This window comes from Leptonychotes weddellii, chromosome 8 (assembly GCF_054177405.1).
Source record: "Leptonychotes weddellii isolate Sample4059 chromosome 8, ASM5417740v2, whole genome shotgun sequence".
Taxonomy (NCBI): domain Eukaryota; kingdom Metazoa; phylum Chordata; class Mammalia; order Carnivora; family Phocidae; genus Leptonychotes; species Leptonychotes weddellii.
This window is the reverse complement of record NC_138376.1, coordinates 5,372,187-5,397,360: the sequence shown is the minus strand read 5'-3', so window position 1 is coordinate 5,397,360 and position 25,174 is coordinate 5,372,187. Positions and strand designations below refer to the sequence as shown.

Genomic DNA, 25,174 nt, shown 5'->3' with positions numbered 1-25,174 from the left:
TGACTGCTCAGGGTCACACAGCTAGTAAGTTACAGAGCAGTCTCGCTCCAGAGTCCAGGCTCATGACCCCCATGCCACGAGTAGCTAAAAAGCCACAGTGTAAGATGCTCTAATAAAAGGTGGGTTGACAGCTTAAGCTCAGGGTTGAAGTGGCCTCTTCCCCTGCCTCTCTCTCCCCCACTTCCAAGTCAAAATTTAAGTAGGTAAACTCTAGGTGGAAAGAGGTGTGAGAAGGAATAAAAGGGGCAGAAGACAGTAGTAGGGGAAGAGCGTTGAGGACTCCATTGAATGGCCTCCTGGTAAAGCAGACAATAAAGCAGACAAGCGGACCCTAAAAACCACCACCCTCACCTCCTTTCTCCCCGGCCCTGCTGACTGATTCACCGTCAGCCTGGAGGCGAAGATATATTGAATAAAGCCGGGTATCGGGGAGAATATCATCAAAGACTAACAGATCAGGCTGGTCCAGCGCTCTGTTCCTCAGAGAGCCCCGTCCAACTTGCTCTCTTCCCGGACTCCTCCCTAGCGGGTGGGGGCGGGGCGGGTTAGGGCCACAGCCCAGGGCTTCCGGCCAAAGGATTGGAATTTTTTAGGACCGCCACAGTAGTAGGTGTCCAAGCCAGAGAAATAGTACCCTATTTCTATTTTAGACCCCTAGTCAGGGTCTAAATCACTGAGAAAGGTTGAGGAGAAAATCATCTGAAGCCATGACACATGGACATAGGAAAAGGCCAGAAGGGCAGCTTAGAAGCAGGTTAGGGTGACGTCCTGTGCAGGTTATATGGACCCCAGCTGGCACTTGTGACTTCCTTTTATGGGCAGGCGAGGTCGTGTTGCAGAAAATGGGAAGTTTCCCAGATCCCAGGGTAAGAATGTCGCATTTAGTAGATTACTGTCTCCCCTCCACCTCTCCACCCAAGCGTTCTCAGAAATCTTAATAATAGGGGAAGAAACAAAGTTCATAATGAAATTCTTTGCCAACATGCAGTATATGAAAGTACTGATAAAAAATAATCAAAAGAGGGCGCCTGGGTGGCTCAGTTGGTTAAGCGACTGCCTTTGGCTCAGGTCATGATCCTGGAGTCCTGGGATCGAGTCCCACATCGGGCTCCCAGCTCAACGGCGAGCCTCCTTCTCCCTCTGACCTTCTCCCCTCTCATGCTGTTTCTCTCTCTCTCTCGCTCTCTAATACATAAATAAATAAAATCTTTAAAATAATAATAATCAAAAGAAAGTCTACATAGATACGGCAGTTACTGTGTCTTCAAATTATTTATCAAACCTAAAGGAATCTCCGTTTTTGCTGCCATTGGTTGTATGCCCCCTCCACGAAATTCACCAGCGTCGGGAAGAGGTGAGCCAAGGGCAGGGAGAGGGACGGCCTTGTACCAAGCGCTCGAGCGCACACTGCAGCCACCCCGGGCTTGGGCTTGCCCTCCACTGTTCCACCAGTCCCCCTGCTTGTCCTCCGCCATCAGTCTCTGCACCTTGTCCCAGCCCTCTCCGTGTCTCATCACCGCTGTGCACGACCACTTACCAGCCTTTCCCGCCCCCACTGGGACACGATCCACTCAATATGTTAGGGTTGCCAGGATTAACAAATAAAAATACAGCATACCCAGTTAAATTTGAATTTCAGATAAACAGTATTTTTTTTAACATAGATTGTGTCCCATGCAATAAGTGGGATGTAGTTATACTAAAAATTTATTCATCGAAAATTCATACACAACTAGGTGTTCTCTTTTTATCTGGCAACCCAGGCTGCACGGGGATGACGTATTTCACTTTGGCAAATTGAGACAGGTGAAAAGAAAAGAAAATCCAAAATGGAATGAAATTTTTAAAAATGATTTCAAAACCTCCCCTGCATTTGGTGCGAAGGACGTAAGAATGTTTGTTCCTATCCCTCATCCTATCCTTATTTGTATAACATGCCTGGCCTCCTCTCAAAGGCTGACACATATGTCAGATATTTTAATTAGGAAGATAGAATTGGGGTGTCTGGGTGGCTCAGTAAGTTAAGCGTCTGCCTTCGGCTCAGGTCATGATCCCAGGGTCCTGGGATCAAGCTCCGCATCGGGCTCCCTGCTCAGTGGGGAGCCTGCTTCTCCTTCCCCCTCTGCCCCTTCTCCCTGCTCGTATTCTCTTTCTCTCTCTCTCCCCCAAATAAATAAATAAAATCTTAAAAAAAGAAAAAGAAGATAGAACCTACCAGAGGGGAGCTGGGTGGGGGGATGGGAGAAATAGGTGGTAGGGACTAAGGAGGGTACTTGTAATGAGCACTGGTGATGTTGGCAAGTGTTGAGTCACTATATTGTACACGTGAAGCTAGTATTACACTGTATGTTAACCAACTGGAATTTAAATAAACACTTAAATAAAAAAGGATAAGGGACGCCTGGGTGGCTCAGTCGTTAGGCATCTACTTTCGGCTCAGGTCATGATCCCAGGGTTCTGGGATTGAGCCCCACATGGGGCTCCCTGCTCAGCAGGAAGCTTGCTTCTCCCTCTCCTGCTTCCCCTGCTTGTGTTCCCTCTCTCACTGTCTCTCTGTGAAATAAATAAAATCTTAAAAGAAAATAAAAAAAGAAGGAAGATAAAACAACTTACTCATTTGACCTTAGTTCTCTAAAATCTTAAAACAACATTTTACCCTGGGAAATCTGTCTGGAAAATTGCTTGGAAGACACAAACAGAAGTTAAATTAAAACCTTACCCATACCTTATTTTCAAGGAATAAGAATTTTCATTTCTCCCCTGAAAAGCACACTTTGTTCCTCGGCAATATATTTTATCATAAAATATAATTAATGACTTCTTCGTAGCTGAAGTTATTTTATTGAGACGTGCGGAGAAACATTAATGCTAGTGATGCTCACAGCAAGCAATGTAGGCAGTCACTAGAGAAATGAGGAGGCTAGTTCTGCTTTTTCTCTTTCTCCCTCTTTAGCTCTACTCCTCAAGTTTTAAGACTGTCGAGAGTCCTGTGATTGGTGGAGTGTGGGTTGATGCTGTTTGCGGAATGGGCTCCCCAGGCCTGGCCTGTGTCTTCCTCAGCACATTATTAACAATGGCTGAAGGGCCCCAGTCTGTGCGCCCCTCTCCTGTGATTACCAGCCTGCCATACAGAGTCTGACTTGCACAGTTTCCAGAATTCTGTTGACCAAAAATAGTGAAGTGCAAGTATTTCCACGGGCCAATAATTCATTCTCTCAAGGGTTTTTGCGCAAGATTAAGAAGCCGGGATTACAGTTAGCATCTGTGGTGCTTTTTTAGTGTACATGTTAACACTCTTCTTTTGAAATTGGAAAACTGGAATTTTAGCATCTGGGGGAAAAAAAAGTTAACTAGCTTCTTCTAATGACTGTTAATATTTTCCATTATTCAATACTACCTTTGGGTGCCTTTCAGAATTCCGGAGATATTTTAAATGCACACGTGTCAAATAAAAATAAAAGAGTTTTAAAAACTGAAGTTCTTTTTAATTTAGCTCCGTTAATATGTGGAACACACATGGATAAGAAAGGAGACCATCCCATTTTTAATTACCGTAAAGTATAATAATCCAGCTACTGTGCATAAAACAAATCTCTAATTCACTTTAAGATTTTTTCTTTTGAAGGGGGATGATTTTAAAGCTGCTTGTTTCTCTTTACTCCTCACTTTTTATTTATCAACGCTTTCTTTTTCTGAGTTTATTTAAAATTTTAAGTTGTTGCGGGTTAAGGTTTCATTTGACCTTTGCCCCCACCCCCACCCCCACCCCCAGGCGTTCTTACACTCTCCTGTTGTTTTCAGGTGTCTCTAGGTGCAAGCTGATTATCTTCCCCTATCTAGTCTTTGCGTTCGTATTTTCTTACTATTCCACTTTTGCATTTCTCCACCCAGTTTCTTAGATATTCTTACCTTTTGCCCTCCATAATGTTTCCCCTTGGGACCTGCAGCATGATGCATCCTGGTACTTCTCTTCTACTGGAGCTAGTCATTGACACCCCAACACTGGGGTCTGCCCCCCTTTCATACTGTCTTAAACCACAGAGCTGGGAACACCTCCAGAGCTCATGCAGTCCCACCTTGCCTGCATCCCATCTCTGCTGTGTAGGTGAGGAAAAGCTTCCTTTGTCCTGTTGAGTTCATCCTTCAGAACCTAGTTTAATTTCCCCTTCTTTGCATCTTCTCTGACACCCACAGAAAACTGTTCTCACGCTACACCTCTGACGTGCAAATGCCTTTATTACTTGCCTTGTCATGCTCTTAGAATTCAGTTCCACTCAGTAAACGCAAGTTTTTCCCTGGGGGACAGGCGCGATAATGGGGATAAGAGGCTCCTAATCCAATGGGGCAGTAGAGGGAGATGGCAACAAATACTGCATTTAATTGTGTTGCTCTGTTATATGTTTATTATTGGCATAACTATCCCACCCTACTACACTGCAGATGTCTTTAGGACAGAGATCATATCTTGTTTTTCTTCCCCCCTCTTCAAGAAAAGACCCTGAATTATGGACTAGAATTTAATGTGTTGTATATATGAAGTGTATTTTACCTTTCTTTTGATCTGCGTACCATAACTATACAAAAGCACTTACCCATCATCCCACAGAATACAGGGTTAAAACCCAGTCTCTTAATGCCCCTTTTGTAGCTCTGCCACATCACTGCATAGTTGGAATGTTCCAGGAGTAACAGCCACAGCTGGGGGAGCACGTACTAAGTTGGTTCTTGGTTTTTAATTATAAAGTCAGTAACAGGATGCCTAATACTGTATTCAGAGAAAGCCTCCTCCTAACCCTTACAGACCCTTGTTCACTTCTCCAGAAGCAACCACTGTTTCTAGTTTTATGTGTAGATTTCTAGGGTTATTTTTACCTATATAAGCACGTACCTACATCTGTGGTTTTATTTAGACACTTGCTTTTTTATTCAAATGTTAACATAGCTACAAATTCTTATGTTTATTTTTTCATATGATAGCATATCTTGGAGATAATTTCAACCCATACATAAAGAGCTACCTCGTTCCTTTTTAAAAAGTAAATGGATATATTCTGTACCAGATGTTGACCATATCTAACTAGACTCTTACTGATGGATCTTTGGGTGGCTTCTGATCTTTTCATCTTACAGGTAGTGCTGCATAATCTCAGAAACGGGTCCTTTCATTGTATGTATAAATATCAACTGTATGATAAATTTCTGGAAGTAGAATGGCTGTGTCATAGGTGAGTGTGTTTTAAATCCTAAGGATCGCAAGTCACGAATACGATGAAAGAGGTAAAACAGTGTTTCCTTACACCCTCCCCTACACACTGTGTCAACTAAGTTTTAATATCCTCTCCTCTTAGTCACAAACAAAGAATAATTTGGTCTTTGATTTTATATTGCTGCCTCGACCTTGCCTTGCTGTGTGACCTTGCCAAGATACTTAACGTTTTCTTTACCTCTGTTTCCTCCGTAAAATGAGAATAATACTATATTTCATAGACTCTAAAACACTATTAATTACAAGTCTTGCCATTAATTTATGTAACACTAAGGAAGGAAAGAGGCATTGCTCATTATAATGTTGAGACACTGTTGATTAGAAGACACTTCTCAAACTGAGAGATGCTAAAATGTCAAGAAATGTGCTTTTTTAGAATTAGTGAAATTTGCTAGTACCTGCTTTATAGGACCATCAAAAGGGTGAAATGGAAGGCTTCTAGAAGATTACCCAGTGCATAATAAGTGCTCAGTGAAATGACCATTCTTGTTCTTATAGTAGAATTATAGTAATTAAAACAGCCCCACCACTAGTATCCAGCACATAGGACATCCTCAGTAACTGGTCCTGTTATCATTATTATTAATGCAAATTTATAGTTATCAGGAAACAAGTGGGATTTTGTCTGTTTTATTGAATACTTACTCTTCAACACTTAAAACAGGGCTTGGCATATGGAAAGCGCTCTATAAATATTTGTTGATTGAAGAAATTAATCTAGTTCTTCCTCCAAAACTTCAGTAGAAGTATATGTAGAAATCTTAATTTTTCCTGAGTAGCAGGTGCAGTGGCTGCTGATTTCAGGGTTCTGTGGTCTTTAACTTTCCTCTCCCTGCCCCGTACTCACCCAAACTTCCAGACCTCATCACAAACCACATGATTTCATATTAAAAAAAAAACAAAACCTGGTCCTATGGAGCTCGGTGTAAACATTTAAAAACCAAAATTTTGGGCGCCTGGGCGGCTCAGTTGGTAAAGCGTCTGCCTTCAGCTCAGGTCATGATCCCAGGGTCCTGGGATCGAGCCCCGCATCGGGTTCCCTGCTCAGCGGGGAGCCTGATTCTCCCTTTGACCCTACCCCCTCTCATGTGCTCTCTGTCTCTCATTCTGTCTCTCTCAAATAAATAAATAAAATCTTTTTAAAAATTTAAAAAAATAAAAACCAAACTTATTTATAAAATCAAAAACTTTGAATAGAGGGGAATCTTCAGGATATTGTTGGTATAATTTTTTTTTCCTAAACTCTAATCAAAGTGCATTTCATATAATATGTACAGGTTTCTAATGAGCATCTGATACAATTTGTGTAAGTCCTACATTTTAGAGTTTGCCTTTTAAAAATACAATACAGAAGCTCTGTCCGGCGTTTCGGATCCACTTTCATCGGTCCTTACGGTTGTTTGTCAGACCCCAGCCGCCAAAATGGTAAAGCAGATCGAGAGCGAGTATGCTTTTCAGGAAGCCTTGAACAGTGCAGGGAATAAACTTGTAGTAGTTGACTTCTCAGCCACGTGGTGCAGGCCTTGCAAAATGATCAAGCCTTCCTTTCATTCCCTGTCTGAGAAGTATTCCAACGTGGTGTTCCTTGAAGTAGACGTGGATGACTGTCAGGATGTTGTATCAGAGTGTGAAGTCAAATGCATGCCGACCTTCCAGTTTTTTAAAAACGGACAGAAGGTGGGTGAATTTTCTGGAGCTAATAAGGAAAAACTTGAAGTCACCATAAATGAATTAATCTAATTATGTTTTCTGAAAATATAACCAGCCCTTGGCTCTTGAAAACTTGTAATTTTTTTTATTTACTAAAAGGAAAGATCAAGTATGAAGACTCTATACCCAACTTCCATCTGATTATAAGTGACAATAAAATATTAATTCTACCCTTTTAAAAAAAATACAATATATTCTTTTTACAACTGATCTAGTCTTGGGCTCTCTTTAAGCATTCACTACAGAAAGAATAAAGAAATAAGACCTTTTATTTTGCAAGTACCATATATTTTTTTAGTTGAACCTGAGCTCTTATGGGAAGCCTTTTCTTCTTCTTCCTGGCTATCCATATGTGGACTTTAGAAAAGTCTTCACTATTACATAAAGTATATATCCTTTACATTCTGCTTTTTGAATTTTAGTATTTTCTCATTTCAGACTGATTGGCTCAATAGACTTTGCTTTATTTAACTTGGTTACAGGTATTAGAATATTTCCATGCAGCATAGGTCTGTTTTGACACTTCCAGAATTTAAAATGTAATATTGATTTAGTCACTTTAAAAAGGAAGATGTGAAATACAGACTTTGAGTATGTGTTCTAATAAATATTTGTATGTACATATTTGTGTATTATATAAAAGTATGCAGATAGAGATGCACACTGTAACTAAAATATAGTCAGCTAATATCAAGATTAGCTGGCATAACCTAATTCTCCACAAATAGCCCATGTTTTCTGGCTGATGTTATTTTCCCAACCTTCTTACTAGCCTTAAAATTCTTTGAATGGTTTCAAGTGTACTCAGAAATTAAATGTGAATGCTTTTACCTTGCATTTAGTCGATAGTGTTCGGGTCAGAGTCTTGTTGAAAACTCAGCCTATGTGCTAAATCAATATAGCATGTCCCTGCTCTGGGGCCCGCTGTGGAAGGAGGTGAAGCCCTCTTGCTCTCGTGCAAGCATCGTTATGTGGGGGAAGGTCACTCCCACACGTTCTAGAAGTCCACTTTTATCACAGACCCATCTGCTGATGTGTTTATCTGAGCTCACAGTCTCTCACCTTTCACTTACTTGAAGAAGATAAGGTCAAAACCTGAAAATTTGCTCAAAGAGAAAGAGAGGCAAACATAATCTCTCCTACCGGAATACTGTCACAATCTGCAGTGAGGTTTAGAACCACAGATTAAAATTGCTGCTGAGCGATCACCAAGTATGTGCCCCTGAAAGGTCAGCGGCTGCCGACACTCAGGTCTATCAGTGATCCCTCTCTCTGTGTCATTGGTGACTCAGCATCCCCTTTTGGCACTTGAAAGGCTTGAGCGTTCACCAATTTTCACTTTCGTTATAACACGCAGAAGCACTCGTTTTTAAATAAAGACAAATGGTTTTAACTCATGCATGAAAAAACTCTTTTTCAAATGAAGTATTCATAATAACAGATCTTGAATATGTAACAGACATGCAGTTAAAGCTTCCCTCAGGGATGGTGGAAACACTTACCTGGGTATATTTATTTCATAATATTCAGAAAATAAGTTCATGCGGTAATAATGCATCTTAGGGTATTGATCTCCACCGGGCCTTTCCTTCACCTTCTTTGCCTCTCCCTCCAGACTTCTTCGCATTGCTTTTTCCTCGAGCCCACGCACACCAGGGTTCTGTTCCTTGAGCACACACCACTGCCCCCATGCACCCAGGCCTGCGTGCCCCAGACTCTGGGGCGTTTCCTTTTGGTGGTGCCTCAGCCGTGTGGACTATGTGCGGGGCTGACCTGATCCTCTCTCTACATGCTCTGTGTTTACTACCTTGATGCACACTAATACATCTTTCTGGCTACTTAGCCACAAACCACAATGGTATCCTGGACTTCGCCCTCTCCCTTCACCCACTACTTTTGGTTGGTCACATTTTTCCAAATCTGCGCTGTGATTCATCTAGGTAAGACCTCATCTCCTTTGCTGCTGCCTCTGGGCAAGCCTTCAGCAGTTGGCTGCTGGATTTCTTCATCTACCTCAGTCCGACTTCCCCATTTCCACCCTCACTGTCCTCCCAAACCCCAGTCCCTTCTCTCCCTGCTCTCCTGGGAATATTTCTAAAATGCCAAGCACATTGTGTTAAGCCCACGTGTAAAATACTTTCCGAGCTGTCAGTCACAGAAGAAAAGCCCCAGCATGATGCATAAGGCCCCTGATGGCCAGTAGCTCCTCCCCTTGTACCTGGTACTCCAGCCTTACCAAGTGATATGCCTTCCCCAATTACCCCACACTCAGAGGCTCTGTTTTCCGTGTCCATGTTTGGGGTGCTTCCTCTCTCTCGAACCTGCTGTTACTTCCCTGCTTCATCTCTCCCCTTCAGAACGCAAAGCCAGCCATGTCCTTAGGAAGCCCTCCCTGTTGTCTCCTCCCCACCTGCCCCAGGGTGAGGCGTCCCTTCAATGTGCTCCCCCAGCCTCCTTGTCCGCCTGTCTCCCCTGGATGACTGTGGACTTTTGGAGGACAGGCATTGTGTCAGTAGGGTCTGAGGCCCTGAAGGACCAGCGTGGTGGCTGACACACAGTAGATGTTCAAGAAAAGGTAATTTAGGGATGCCTGGGTGGCTCAGTCAGTTAAGCGTCTGCCTTCAGCTCAGGTCATGATCCCAGGGTCCTGGGATCAAGTCCCACATCAGGCGCCTTGCTCAGCAGGGAGCCTGCTTCTCCCTCTGCTTGCTGCTTCCCCTGCTTGTGCTCTCTCTCTCTCTCTCTCTGACAAATAAATAAATAAAATATTTAAAAAAAAAAAAAAGGTAATTTAAAGAAGGTGCTATTTTTCCAGGGTCTGATTGTCTCTCACACAGGTCCTCTGGAATATGCATTTCTGAAGCATCGTCAGTATTCCGTGCACACAGGGTAAATTAGAAAGCTTCTGTGAACAAGCAGTGGTTCCACTGGATTTCCATATTTCATATTGAAAAGACATCTTTTCTCTTCCCAGTTATGTTCCATTTAAATAAAATGAAGGAGAATGCTTTGAAAGCAGAGTGTGCTTTCTGCTGCAGCTATATGAGGAATGGGTACAAGCTAACACAAACCTAATGGCACATTAGGATCACCTGGGGTGCTTTAAAATATACGAATGCTTGGGTCCCACATGTCTGCACAACTTGTGTATGTGTGTGTGTGCGCGCATGTGACGTTGCTTCCAAATGCTCTAATTAGATTATGCTAATTGGCGTCATTATAAAGTCATGCATTGCCGTCTCAGCTGAGCCCTCAGTCATAATCCTTTTTGCATCTGCACTCAGCTCCTTCTCCCATTTCTCCTGGCACTTGCCCTAAACATTTATCCCTCTCCTTCCACACCCCCACCTGTACTGTGTGTGTGTGTGTGTGCCCCCTCTGAATTGGTCTTCTGTTTATATAGCTCAGACGGCAGACCTGAGTATACCCTTCTGAATTTCTAGTTTTCCCCACATTGTACTTAATCTGATAATGTGACATAGCACTAGGGATCCTACTTGACTTATTGGATATTTTATTTAGAGCTATGTTGTGAATAACGCAATTCATGCTGGCTTCAACAGAGAGATAATTTATATTTATAATTTATTGGCTTCCTTAATTAAAATGTCGAGATAGATTTTGCATTAAACAAGGCTTGATTCAGAACTCAGAGGGAGTCACTGCCAGCAGTCTTTGCTATATCACTTGGCAGTCTGATCTATCAGCTATTCTCAGGCTCACCTCCTTAGAGTTAGCAAAGTGGCTGCTGTAGCACCGGGCATCACGCCTCATGCCACCAAGGATAGAGGAGAGAGCAGGCCACTGTCCTGGGATATCCAACCAGAGTCCCATCAGCCTGACTGATTTGGGTTGTGTGCACGTCCCTGAATTTGGAGTTAATGTGTTGGTTGATTTAAGCCAGCCAGGATTCTCACCCCAGTAATGAGGGGTGCAGTTAACCCACTTAAGCCACATCGGCTACACCCCTGAAGGAGGAAGGGGCAGGAGCGAATTCCCCAAGGAGTGAAGAAAGAATACAGAAAAGGCAACAATGAATCTTCACAGTAATATAAAGTATGATAATATCTATCTCTAAGGGTTTCATCAACATTTGAACAAGATACTTTTAATCTGAAGTGTCACACATACATGTATAGTGAAATTGCTCGGTCATATTGGACCATTTTGAATTTCTAGTGAAGTGAATGCAAAAAAATAGTTATATGTTTTTTAAGCAACGTATTTTTATAAACTATGTAAGAAATCACTCTGTCATTGAATTTGTGAATTTATTTTTTTTTTACAAGTAATAAAACTTACTCCACTAAATATTAGAAGTATGGTAAATAGAGTCTGAAGAACTGACTTCCAATTCACGTTTTGTCACTTGACTTTGGAGAAATTATTTTCTCTAATCACTAGTTTTGTTATCTGCCCGAAGCAGATATAAGTAATACCTGTCTTATTTGACAGTCATTGTATCAAATGTGATAATGTATGTTAAAGCATGTAATAAAAAGGCACAGCACAGTTAGTTGTTATCTATTATTTCACTACCTCATCAGGTTGACTTTACCTGGCCACAGAAAATATCATTATAATTAAAATATAATTCTGTTTTACTAACACATTGCCTTTATTACTGAAAACCTGTTTTGTTTTTATTTTTGTTTTTGTCCTAAGCCTCCGAGTAGTTTATAAAAGCATATAATACTATATCTTCAGGCAAAATAGAAAGAACTGTGTTGTTCACCCACAAAATCTGAGTCATTGCTGCAGTTGAGAATAAAAGCCAGGGCTTCTGGGGAGCAAAAGCCAATAGATGAACAGCCAAGTGCACAGCTTTCGTTTTGTAATAACGGAAAGTGTATCATTCAAGAGGAGTGACAACCTTTTCTTAAGGCAAATTTCTAAATAGAACGTGTCCCATCCATCTTGCTGTTAAGGGGCATTGAACAGCATAATGGGCCACCGTACCATAAAATTTACAAAACACAGTAAGCTCTGAAACTGTCTTGGACAGTTTTCAATAGAGAAGCACTCCAGCCTGGGTTTCAATCTGCCATTTATTCGCTATGTAACGTAGACAATTTGCTTCACTTCTCTGAGCTAATCTCTAAAATGGAGATTTTAAAAAGTAGTACCTACCCCATGGGGTTATTAGAAGGAAGGAAAAAAGAGAACGTATGTGGGAGAGATGGGTACAGTGCTCTGAATGTAGTTAAGTGCTTAATAAATTTTAGTGCTAGGGGCGCCTGGGTGGCTCAGTTGGTTAAGCGGCTGCCTTCAGCTCAGGTCATGATCCTGGAGTCCCGGGATCGAGTCCCACATCGGGCTCCCTGCTCAGCGGGGAGTCTGCTTCTCCCTCTGACCCTCCCCCATCTCATGCTCTCTCTCTCTCTATCTCAAATAAATTAAAAAAATAAATAAATAAATAAATAAATTTTAGTGCTATAGTTATCTTTACAAACTCCATCAGTAAACATTTGTTGTTCTAATTAGATATAAAAGACTCTTAGCAGTGAAGTGACTTTATTGTGATTAAAGCACGCCTTTGATTGGATACTAGAACGTCCCACCAGGGTCCCTCAACTGGATAAGAATCTAACTGGCTGGAGATCTAAAGGAGAAAAATGAAAATCTTGTCCGGTTCTCTCTGTGAGCTGATTAACTTGAAAGTCATTTTAGAATAGCACTGAGGCAGTTTAAGATACTGTAACAGGGAAAAGCCTGTGGTGGGAAGGGTCAGAAAGCTAACTAACACGTGTGAACCCAAAGTGAACCCTGTAATTCACACTTTCACTGACAAGACCTGCGCCTTACAGTCTGCTCAGGTGTGTGTCGTCTCGTCAGTGTCCCATAGCCTACTTGGCATGGCCTGGCATTCCCGTACACCCACAGCGATGTCCTGCAGGATGCTGTCTCTCAGCTGTACCTCTCGCTTACCTCCCTCCCTCCAACACCCCCCCCTCCAAATAAGAAAGGACAGGGAGAAAACATAGAGCAATAGTACTGATCACTCTAGATATAACCCCAAATAAGATGACCTGATGTGTGCCAATATATTGGTAATAGATGGAGTTTTATGTTTGTCCCTTAAGTAGTCAAAGTAACAGGGTGTATGTTTAGAACCACTGAATGTTAGCACCGGGAGGAACTGTAAGGTCAGCTTAATACAGTGCCACCTTTTTTTCTTCCTTCTTCCTCATTGAGGTATGGGAACCAAGGCCCACAGGAATTAAGTAGCACAGGCAGCTGTCTAATAATAAAACTGTACCTTAAAACCTGATTTGCTCCTTTCTCATCTCCTAGGCTTTTCACTTCACCACAAGATGTTTCTTTGGGGTTTTGATCACTGTTGTTTGTTTTTGTTTGTGGCTATTGTTGATTTTCAATATTTGCATTCTGCAGAATGAAAGCTCCTTTTATTTCCAGTTATTCTGCAATTTAGAACTCCAGTGCATTCCATCTGTTGGCAAACTGGACTTAACATTTGAAGCCCCTGAGGTTGATTTAAACTGGATTTGCTCAACGAAATGTGAATTTCTAGCTTACTTGGCTTTTATCAGAGGCCAGGCGTCCAGATCAGAGAAGTTAAAGTGGTTTAGTATAAGACCACTACTCTGGGGTTATATAGACCTATTGTGGGTTTATATAAAAGAAAGCAACTGTGGCTTTTCCCGTTTCACTTTTCTGCTGGCAAAAAGCCACAGAACGGGCCAGGCTAAAGGTAATTCCTCTACTCCCTGACAGACCTCCCATAGCCAGCCAGCACCCAAAGAATACAGTGGTGAGCGTTGGAAAACCAGGGTGGCGAGATGAAGATATGGCAGAAATCACCGATGCCAGGACAAGAAAGACCTGCCAGTTTAGAACTGTCTTTGACTTTTTTATCCTAGTGCTGTAAGTCTTTCTCCCCTCTGTACTAGCTGCCACAGTGGAATTTAAGAAAGCGTGTGGGTAGTGCTTCTGAGACACCAGAGTTCAATAAGCAGCTACACACAGTATATTCAGTCTGATGCCAACATTATGTATCTGTGCTTCTGAATCATCTATTTTTTATATTAGGATTTACTATGATGAAGAATAAAAGGAGTAAATATTCCTTCCTTTTAAAAAGGCTGTGACTGGGCCAAAGGAAATTTGGATGACTCTGGATTTTTTCAAAATCTGGTTGGCTGTAATAATTTTAAATGTATTCTCTGTTTTAAATACATCACTGGGACGCCCGACTGGCTCGGTTGGTAGAGCACGGGACTCTGGATCTCAGGGCTGTGAGTTCAAGCTCCATGTTGGGTGTGGAGATGAGTTAAAAAGAAAATCTTTAAAAAAAAAAAAAAAATCAGTCACTGAATTTTGGAACTACCAGTTCTTCATGACAGGTAATGCCTTTAGGGTGTTTATTCAGTTACATCTAGTTCTAGAAAGAAACATAGTTTCTGCATCAGTTTAATTTTGACTCTCTTGTTGAACCATTTAGTGGTATGTTCTTCTGTGTTTTGAGCACAACTGCTTTTCTTTCATACCGTGCATCTTCATTACTTTGGTGAGGTCCGTATTATTATATGTCTTTCAGGAAGTCAACATGAGCAAGTCAAGAACTTGATGCTGGCCACCCGATGTTCAGGTTTTAGGAGAAGTAGACCAGACACAAATTTCATGAGAGGGAGTCACTCAAAAGATAGCTGTCATTTTAGCATTCCCAACGCTGGAAACAAACAAACAAACAAACATAAAAACTTAATGGTTACTCTAAAATGCTATCGATCCATTCAGAGCATTTAGTTATTTTATGTTAAACTTTCACTGATTGGAACGAATGTCGAGAGAGACCTGAAACTCCCATTAATCACATCCTGAACTAAGAAGGCGCAGACCTGTCTACCTAATGTGTGCCCATAAATGAACGTAATGTTAGTTATTCATTCAGCTTGCAAATCAGAGTCATACATTATGTATGCAAGGTCTGAATTAAGGAAAAATACTTTTGAATATGTTAAAGGAGTACAGTTCATTACTTTCAAGTAATTAAACAAATTCAGTATTCCAAGGAGGAGTACGTCGTGATTCTTTTCATGAGTAGATAAAAATGATACGTTTTCTAAGACATCAGTAAGACTTTAAAAAGGAAAGTAGTTGTTAACCACAGAAAAATTCTTAACCTAGCTGGTAATTAAAATAGTACAAATTTAATTTGCAATGAAGTGTTATTTTCACCTATAAGATTATTAAGGATTTTTAAATTTAGACTACCGAGTACTGGATGGGAATATAAATTTAAGAAAGAGCCTCAGAGTTCATATTGCTTAGCTCAGCAATTCAGCTTCTGAACATCTGTTCTAAGGAAATAATCGTAAAGACCAAAATGCCACCTTTCACAGTAATGTCCACTGCCTTATTAAATAATAGGAGAGAGAGAGCAAAAACTTAAACATCCACCATTGAGGAGACTAGCTATATGAGTCAATCATAGTGTGTATGTGCCGTGGAATAATATCCAACCAGTAAATATTATTTATACAGAATTTATTACAGCGTGGAAAATGCTCATATTTTTAGGGAAAAGATAGTAATAAAATTTCATGTAAGTTAAGGTGTCAGTCCTATATTAAAACAATGAGAATAGAAAAAAAAAAAAAGCCAAATTTTTTAAATCTCAAGCTTAACCATTCCACTTACGGTCTTATTTATATTAATATGCATAGTCACTCCTGTTTACATTATTGCTACAAAGGTAAAAGCAGGCTGTTCTCTTTCCAAATTATCTCACATGTCAAGTTATGCAGGCCGTGATATAATTTTTATGGTAAAGCAGAAACATCTTTAGATTTTCCAAATATCTTCACTCCTATTAGCCTTTTATATTTGTGGGTTTTAATGTATTATTTATCTCATTTTGCTACATAACTCTTCTGGAAGAAGTTTGTGTTCCTTGGCATTTTCTCCTTGCCTGCTTATCTGTCTCCCTCCCAAAACTCCACAAAATCAGAATTCCAATTGGTATTTCAGTGACTAGTAGGAACTGGAACCCATGTATTTGTTTTGATTTTCCTTTTCAGGCCCCACAGCGCATGGGGATTATTTAACATTTTTTAAGCACACAGGATCCTTTACAAAGACAAAGCACTTTGTGTTCCTATAGTTATTTTTATGTAAAGCTATTAAAGGAACAGGAAGCGTCTTCTTTCGGCCACCTTTCTCCCTACACCTTTCCCCAGAACAGTCATTAGCATTAAACATAACAGAGTTGAGCCTTGTTTCCCACAGATTCCGCGGAGAAAGGCTGCAAAGTAACACTAAAGCATTTGGGGTTATTTGTAATAAAGCGCGTACAAGGGCAGCAAGATGCCAGCTCACGTGTTGGGCAGACATTGGTATCTGGGTTGTCACTCTGTGGCGTGTCCCATCCTAAATCATACGGGGAGTGGGTCCTGATTGACGGTTACTGTCATCAGTTCAAACATTATTCAAATAATTTAAAAGCTAATTTTTTTTTTTAATTTTAAGGACCGGCTGTTTGGTTTGCCCGGGCTTTCTCAGCTCTGCTGCTCAGGGCTCCAGCAAGGAATGTTCCTGTGCCAGACTGTTTATCTAGCCAAGCCTGAGCTATGGCTTCTTTATCCCAGTGGGAAACTGCAGCTATGTTCTTGGCGTTTTCTGCCTATTACCAGTTAGGGTCTGTGAACAGGATCTCCATTTGTGAGAACCTCTTTGTGGATAGCATGCAGTGGTCTTTTCATTTTGATTGATGGTTCTGGTTCTGCACCATCTGGCTTCTGATAGGCTGCATTAATCATATCCTGAACTAAGAAAGTGTAGACATGTCTGTTTAATATGTACCCATACGTAATATAATATTAGTTATTCATTCAGCTTGCAAAACAGAGTCATAATGTATGCAAGGTCTTTATATAGAAAACATAAATATTAATATGCGACCCATTAATGCTGTTTTTACTTGTACTAACCTCCCACTAGTACATTTGTTGATGAAGATTGAGGAATTAAGAGAAAGAAGAGCATGTGTGTATCTACGTGAACATATATAACCTTGCTGATGTTTTAAATGAATTTAGAGTGATGTATGTCTGTAATACTTATCTTACCCATATTTAGTTTATGTATATGATTGCCTCTTAAAATACAGGTTAAATGCAAGCTGCAACACAGATTCCCTTTTTCTCATGTGAACTGCTTGCATCCAATGTAGGTCATCTGTTTGCTGAGGTCACTGGGGGTGTACGTGGCCCTGCTCTTTTGTGCTGCTCCCGGCTGGGCCCACTTTTGACACATTCTGTCCCCTGCTGTGTAATAACATCCAGAAAAGAGAGAGAAAGAGAGAGAGAGACACCAGGAGAGGCAGGATAGGAATTCACAAGTCAAACAAAGTTTGCTCCAGATTTAGGACCATCATACTTATCAGTAGCTTAAATTTGGTTTCAGAAATTTGCTAGGACCTTTTCCAGTTAAGAGAGATTTAGTGTGCATTAATCATAATCCTTTCAGTACCTAGTGGAGGGGAGGGTAAGGGGATTTAAATTCTCGTGGGAAGTTACCTTGTGCAAAATTGCTAGAGCATATTTCTTGAGGTAGCAAATTAAAACCATAACTTCATAAAACACATTCTGTGTTTTATTAATTATGTTTTGTTGTAACAGTACTATATTCCTGTGTGGTTACATCTTCTTGTATGTGCCCCAGATTCAAAGTATGTATTTTAATGAATTATACTATTGAAGAATGAGTGAAGATTAATGCTTGTGTGTTGCAGAATGCAAAATACGAACCACACTGTAAGAGTAATCAATCATGGAATAATGCATGGGAAACAAGGCAGATGATCATAGTTTTTGCTGAGAAATAAGTAAGCTGCAGCTTCTGTGTGACACGTAATTTCAGTGAGGCTTAATTAGTCACATGAGCATGATGAGCAGTACCCATGGACACTCTATAAAATGAAACACGGGTACAAACTGACATTTTAACAGTTGAAGATATTAAGATAGCCTATATAAAATGGAAAAAAAGTCACTTTAGGAGTACCATCAGTAAAATTAAACATTCAGTTCATCCATTTCTTATTTTAAAGGTATTTTTAGCTGTTTCATCCAATACTTTAGAGCCCATTATTGCTTAATTCATCCTATTAATTTTTTTTTTAATACATTCACTGCTGAGAACACTGCATTGACAAACTGGGGAACAGAAAATCCATAATAAACAGCCCGATGACCATGAGAACACTGATGTAGTTCTAGGAATTTGTAAAAAGCCCCGATTTTGCTGTGAGAAGGCAGGGGTTGGGCCTCGGCTCTGTCACTCGACTAGTTGAATGATGTTGGAAATGGGTTCAGGCTGGCTGGCCTGTCTCCAGATTAGCCCTCCTTCTAAGATATCATAGTCTTAGTGAACTTTTTATCTAAAAGAAGGAATATCTTGAAGAACCTCAGACCTGATTTCTCATCTAAAAAATGGAGATCATCCCTGCTTGTCCACCTTTAGTGCTCACGAGGGTCAAATGAGTTTGCTGCATGCATTATAAACTGTGAAATGCTATGAAAATATAGGTACTGTCATTTTTGTTCACTGAACTTCCCTGCATCTCCTCTGTTCTGTTCATGAGAGTTTGCACTGGGATCCATCTTCCTCCTGTCACAGTAAATCTGAGAGGCGGTGTGATGGTGAATCTATGTGTTTCCTGGTGCTTAAGGTGCTCTTCTTGTAGGAGTTCCCTCCAGAGTTTACAGCAGAAGCTGAACACTCTTTTTTCCCCTGTAAAAGGACCATATGCTAGAGAAATACAGCATAACTTAATTTCCTTCTTCAGGCACATAGAAACTGTTGGACAGTGTTTCCTTAAAATTAAGGACATTCATTCTGAAGCTTGGCCGGGACTGAAATGGGGGGGCGGGGGGAGCATGGACTTTTAAACCAAAACATTTTATTAGTTCGGGGAGGCAGTGCCAAAATGACAGCTCTCAAAGGCCAGTGCATCATTTCCTTGTCGGAGAACGGGGGCCACAGGGTGGGGGTGGGGGCGCAGGGACAGATGGACAAGTTAGCTCCCCTCTTCCACACGTTGTGGTCATTAGACTTCCATGCAAAACGCAGCGAATCCCCAGAATGACAAATACACCTCTTTCAAATACAGAGATAGCAAGACACAAGTCGTTTTTAAATGTGTAACGTTTTAATGAATCTACGCTGTTGTGTTTTTGCATTATCATGAATAGATGGACATTTACGTTATCGTTGAATCTGAAGCATTTGTTAATGTTCCTGGCTTATGGGAAGGACACCTGGACATATGTATGGTTCTCCAGATCTGGGAAAAATGACTTCCATTCTGGGCTCTCTTTTGTGTACCCTTTGACTTTGGGTGAAATCAGGTATCCTCTATACGCTGTACCTAGTGTCCCAGAGCATATTTCTACGTCTGGAAACAGTGTAGGTCGTGCCCTGAAGTCAACATTGTCAATGGGACTCACTCGTCATTGTATGAAATTTGACAACGAGTGTTCATTTGTTTGTTCAGCCACTGCAGACAGGACACAGAGAACACGGAGAGAAAGGTCTCCCGTGGTCCCGTCTATCAACACCCAGCATGTTGAGAACAGAGGCAAACAGCGAGTTTTACTTCGAACCGTCCTGTACAATACCACGAATACCACTGTTATTAATTACTGTAGTATTACTGATAGTGTTAACAGCAAGGCGTAAGTATCTTCTAAAGAAACCCCATTGTAAAAGTTTAAAACTTTGAAAGCACAAGGAACTCAGTACTATCTTCACATCTGAAAACAGTTGTGGGGACTGAGACTAATTAATTATTTGATTCAGATACATTTATTCCTCATTCCCCTAAGACCTAAAAATGCGCGTGTGTTTTCCCCTAAGACCGCTATGCAGAGGTGTGTCTACCAATTCTCCGAGGACGTAATGGTCCCAACTTACCTTTTTGGGTTTCACATCTGTCTTAAATTATAGCCCCAAAACTGAGCACATACCTGTCCGTATAACCGCCCAGAGCTTTTTCCTTAATAACACCGTGCTCTTGTATATTATTTCTTTTGATTCGATTTCAAATCATAAAGATAATTCTGAGGAACTACTTCCTAGCTATCTCTCCTATACTATAATAAATTATTTGCCCTCTACTTTTCCCGGAAGCCTCCAAGGTTATTGACAGTCCAGACTGATGGCTACCCCTCCATATTAATGTGTCCTGTCCCGTCTTCACAACCATTGAATACAGTGATTGGAATAAAAGCAGGAAGCTACTGGAAGGCGCTGGAGGGTGGGACAGTCATGCATTATGCAGAGTTTGTCAGCATTAATGCGAACAAAAGGTCACCAAGACTCATCACATTTATAATGGGGAGGGAACATTTGCTTTTTAGAATTTCTAGTCTCATAGTTAACCTAGGATGCTGCAGTGATTTTGTTTCAAGTTGAAGATAGTGTTCTTACTATAAAAAAAAAAAAGCTATTTATTTTTAGTAATGGTTGATCAACCTGTGTACTACCGGTTACGAGTTATTTCAGTCGTTTACCAGCTGCACTTGACCTTCACTGCCAAAGGCGGATCCACCCTTCTTAACTTTCTTTTCCACAGCCTGTTACAGTTTTCAACTGGTAGTTAAAGCATGAAAAAGCCTTGAAATGATAAATAGATGAGATATTCTAAGTATATGAGATACTTATCTTTTGAAAGAGTCTTTATTTTTATGAAGTGGGGTTTTTTTTAATGAAGCATATATAAAAATGTGAATTGGTTTTCTTTTCTAAAGCAGTAATTTCATTAGAATTCTTCATGAAGAGAACCTATTTGTGGGGTGAAATGACAGCATGATTGCTATTTAAGCGCATTATTTTCAGATGGCAGAGACAGAGGCTCATGAAAGGAGAGTCTCTTAAATGGCTAATGTAACTAAATGTTGGACGAGATGGGGAGATGCTTGTCAGAATCCAGGGACTTATAGCCATGGGTGTCCATATTCTTCCCAGGAGCGGAAAGTCTTAGTAGTATCACAGCTATTCAACTTCTATTCCCCTTGTATTGTTTATAAACATCTCTAGAACCGTTCTCTAGGTAACACATACACGTGCCTGGTCCTCCGCGTTTCCTTCTTCTTTCTGTCTCATTTCCGTTTTGTTCTGGGTGTTTTATTTTCCCCTCCCTCCCTTGAACAGTAACATAGCGGTTCACTCTCATGTGTATTACCGGAGTCATATTTTTGTTTCAAATGATGCTTGTAGCCTTCAACCCTAAAAGATCTGGGTAAAGAAGTTTTTAGCCATCTACATCTTGTCATGCAAAAGAAAACAGTTCCTCCAAATAAATTCAGGAGCTCAGCCATAGCAACCGACATTATCAGGGTGTGCGCACGCGTGTGAGTTCGGGGGAAACCATTGTTTTGTCATTTCAGCCACAGACAGCCACAACCCAAGCTTTTTAAACACCCATTCTGTCATGGACATAGTTTTATTTCTAACATTTCTATAATCCACATTTGCTAAATCATCTAGGCAGCATGGTGCCTGTCAGTTCAAGTGAGCCTAGCCTGGAATGGGCATTCTGTCACCTACCAGCTGTAAAACTTTGGGCACATTTCCTAATCTGTCCGACCCTCACGTTTGTCATCTGTAAAACAGGGAAAATTCTGTCTACTTTTTGTGAGAAATAAATCTCTGAGAACAACTGATTCATTGTAAGTAAGTACTCGTAAAATCTCTTACCCCTTTCCTTTCCCTTCCTTCTAAACAATTACTATTTCATATGCTCTGTAGTCTAGACACTTGGAAATACTGAATTATTAAATATTTTCATGTTTTATTTCTCACATCGTTCCATGGCAGTTGAGAAAAATACATTATAATGAAAACATACACACATCATGGATTAGCCCAGGCAAGCCCATTCTTATACATCAATTCGAAGTCAGATCCACCCCTGGAGAAAATTGTGAGATGAAGTTTGCCTCTTCCAGCCATTGGCATCTCCTTCACCCTTGCGTGACCTTTTCATTGCCTGTGACCGCCACAACCTCTAGCTGTCTCCAGTCACCCACGGTCAAGACTGCTTTCAGGAAAGAATGTGATAAACACTTCCATTACGAGATATAAATTATTGAAAAGGGTCAATATGAGAATCTCCCTGGCTCTTTTCATGTTAACATAAGAGAAAAGGATTTAAGCCCAAGCATTAACTACTAATTGTTGATTCTCACGTATTACTGAACTTTCCTGTTTTCTAACAGACTTTCTGGAACTTGTCAGTTGTAAGTGTCCCTGAAAATTATAACTTTGAATTGGCTTTTTCCCCTCTAAGAGGTTACTTTTGATGACTTGTGACCCCAGCAAAGAGATCCACAAATCACTGGCAACCCTTCCCTTCGGGCAGAAGCCCATCGTACTTTGTGACCGGGTAGTCCGGTCAAATGCATAGTGTCATCAAGGAAGGGCATTGGGAACAGAGCAGAGGATAGTACCTGCAGCACAGCTACTAGATGTGGGTATTTCTGGCCGTCAGCATCTCCTAAGAAGGACATAATAGGGCTGGGGGAAGTAGAGGAAAGTAATTTCTACCTTCGATGCAAGATCAGTGTTATTGTGCCTTCTTCCTTAAAATCTTCACTTACGGAAAACGCATGAAAGCGAATGAAAATCTCCTCAATTACTAGGATATATGTTACAGACAAGAATATTTTTGTTTCTCCCAGGTAAGTTAGAATAGTATTTTTCTCCAGAATCCGTAATAAGGGCAACACTGGGAAGACTCACTAATTGTCAGGAATCTCAGCTCTCTGCCAATTTTCTGTGTCTTTCTGTATTGTACTCTTCTGATAGAGGGTGTGGGTCAGATATGAAAGATCAAGAAGCAGGAGTAAAGAGGAATCCACTCAGTTGCTAAATGTTCCCATGAAACATATGGATAATACGCTGTCAAACACTGGATTATATACTGTCGTGTGTGTTTACATAATTATGTCTTAGCAACTAGACTGTAAATTTCTCATGGGTAGAGATGCCGTCTTATATTTTCAAATTCCCTGAAAGGAAACTCGCTAGTAGTTGACATTTCATAGGTTTTAAATAAGTACTTGCTGAGTGGAATTGAATTTATGGTAAAGTTCCTTGCAAATTACTCGCGTAGATGCCAGATATAAACACTAGAGGAGTTCATTGTGATTTTCTTTGGAAATCCCTTGGACGTGACTGATGCCGTTTTCCTTGGACATACCTTTGGGATAACACTTTAGTTCAGGCAAATTGGTACCACTGCATCTTCCTAAGAGACTTGTCCAGTTTTTGACCAAATCATCCATCTACCCAAGGTTCTCAGCCAGGCTGTCACCAGCACAGTACCCTGGCATTCTGTGCCCAGGGAGCAGGGATGCTAAATACCTTGAACGTGGCACATCTCAGCCCTTCACAGCAAAAAATTGTTGTGCTCACAATACCAATACACCTCATTAAGAAACACTGGATTCCTTATAGCTTTTGTCCTTCCTACTATTCAGACCTCATATTCCCACTCCCTCCTTGTACTCTCCATTTAAGCTTTACTGAGCTACTTCTTGATCATGCCAAGCTCTGTCTACTTGTTTATCTTTGCAGATTTTGTTTCTTCTGCTTTTGTCCTACTTTCTCTTCCAGTGAATGTCTTCTAATCCCTCAGGACTCAGCTCAGGCACCATCTCCTCCAGTAAGCTTTTGCTGGTTACAAACCCAGACTGGGTTAAGAGGCACTCTTAGATGCTTTCGAAGCACGCCATGACATTTAAACCAGTGAATTATGGTTGTCTGTTTACTTTCTGCCTTTTCCTGGACTGGAACCTATTCAAGAACAAGTTGGATGTCCTAGGAACTTACCAGTGCCTGACACATACTGAGCACTTAATGAATAATGTTTTGAATGAATGAATCAATCAGTGACATTTTCCGACAAGGATTAGTTCATTCAGCAAATATTAACCATGCACTTTTCATAACTTGAAAGAGTCCTGACACGGGGCATGCTAGGATATTGGCAACACTGGCATGGTGGATGGGGAGGAAGCCTTGTGCAAAGGTAGGGAAGAGGTAAGAAGAAGGGATAGAAGATTCTCCGTACCGTGGGTCTGGCTCAGACTGGATACCCTTGGGGCGCCTGGGTGGCTCTGTTGTTAAGCGTCTGCCTTAGGCTCCGGTCATGATCCCAGCGTCCTGGGATAGAGCCCCACGTTGGGCTCCCTGCTCCGCAGGAAGCCTGCTTCTCCCTCTCCCACTCCCCCTGCTTGTGTTCCCTCTCTTAAGTGTGTTTCTCTCTGTCAAATAAATAAAATCTTAAAAAAAAGACTGGATACCCTCAGTAGCTCTAAGACCATGAGTGGGACATGACAACAGGTGAGCCCTGTCCAGGGCTGTTCGGACCATGGGCTCTGGAGCTTCCTCGGCAGCAGCTGAGCGGGTCCTGGGAGGCCGTCGCTGACATGCCCAGGATGTGAGGAGCATCGTGCCAGGTAGGACGAAGACTCAGAGAGGAGCAGTTCAGTTGAGAATTGGAACCAGAAGCTGAGGCAGGAATACAACCGGACCGCTTGAGGAGGAAAGGGAAGTAGGCTTCGGAGTAGAGCCGTCTTAAGGCATAAACATGAACTAGTTTGTGCGCAAATTCGAGCAAGGAAATGGTTTTTTCCACAGAATTATTACAAGAAGTTAGACACAGTAATGGCAGTAGTGCCCTTATTGACCGTGAAATAAGAAAGAGAATGACCCTCGTAAAGACTGTTGATGCACAGCGGGCTTGAGGTGCCCAGTGCTCAAACTCATAAGCTTTCCTGGCTAGAGTTCTCACTAGTGGAGAAACAGTTCCTGCCAGACAGCATGTCTGCTTCGTTTGGAATAGAAGCATAAATATCTAATTTGCCTTGTTACAGAGAAGAATGCATGATCTATGCTGCATGTAGCCAGATAATCATTCCATCAGGCTCAAAATGTAAAAAGGTAGTTAATTTGCTGATTCGGCCTATATCCTCATTCTCAGATGGTGAAACCAATCTGTAAGTTCATATTTTATTTAGTCATATTTTATTTCTTGAAGCTGAAAACACAAGTTTGCCAGAAGATAAAAAATAAAAGCAACCAATAGTATATATAGGTCAGTCTACCATGATTTGGAAAGTTAAAAAACACGCACAGTGATAAATTTCTAAAAGTTTGTTTTTCCCTCAG

General features: G+C 41.1%; 1 protein-coding gene and 1 pseudogene across 5 annotated transcripts in view; both read left to right on the top strand.

Moving 5' to 3' along the window:
* The window catches only part of CDKAL1 (CDKAL1 threonylcarbamoyladenosine tRNA methylthiotransferase), a 629,466-nt gene that overhangs the window by 523,572 nt on the left and 80,720 nt on the right, over positions 1-25,174 (top strand). The window contains exon 14 of one of the 5 annotated variants that reach the window (XM_081827612.1): positions 19,494-19,856. The exons of the other annotated variants lie outside the window; for them this stretch is intronic. Coding sequence (XP_081683738.1) covers positions 19,494-19,721 — 228 coding nt within the window. The 3' untranslated portion in view covers positions 19,722-19,856. Of the gene's footprint in view, positions 1-19,493; positions 19,857-25,174 lie in introns of those variants that run through there. 5 annotated transcript variants of the gene reach the window in all.
* On the top strand, positions 6,606-7,166 carry LOC102730843 (thioredoxin pseudogene; annotated as a pseudogene).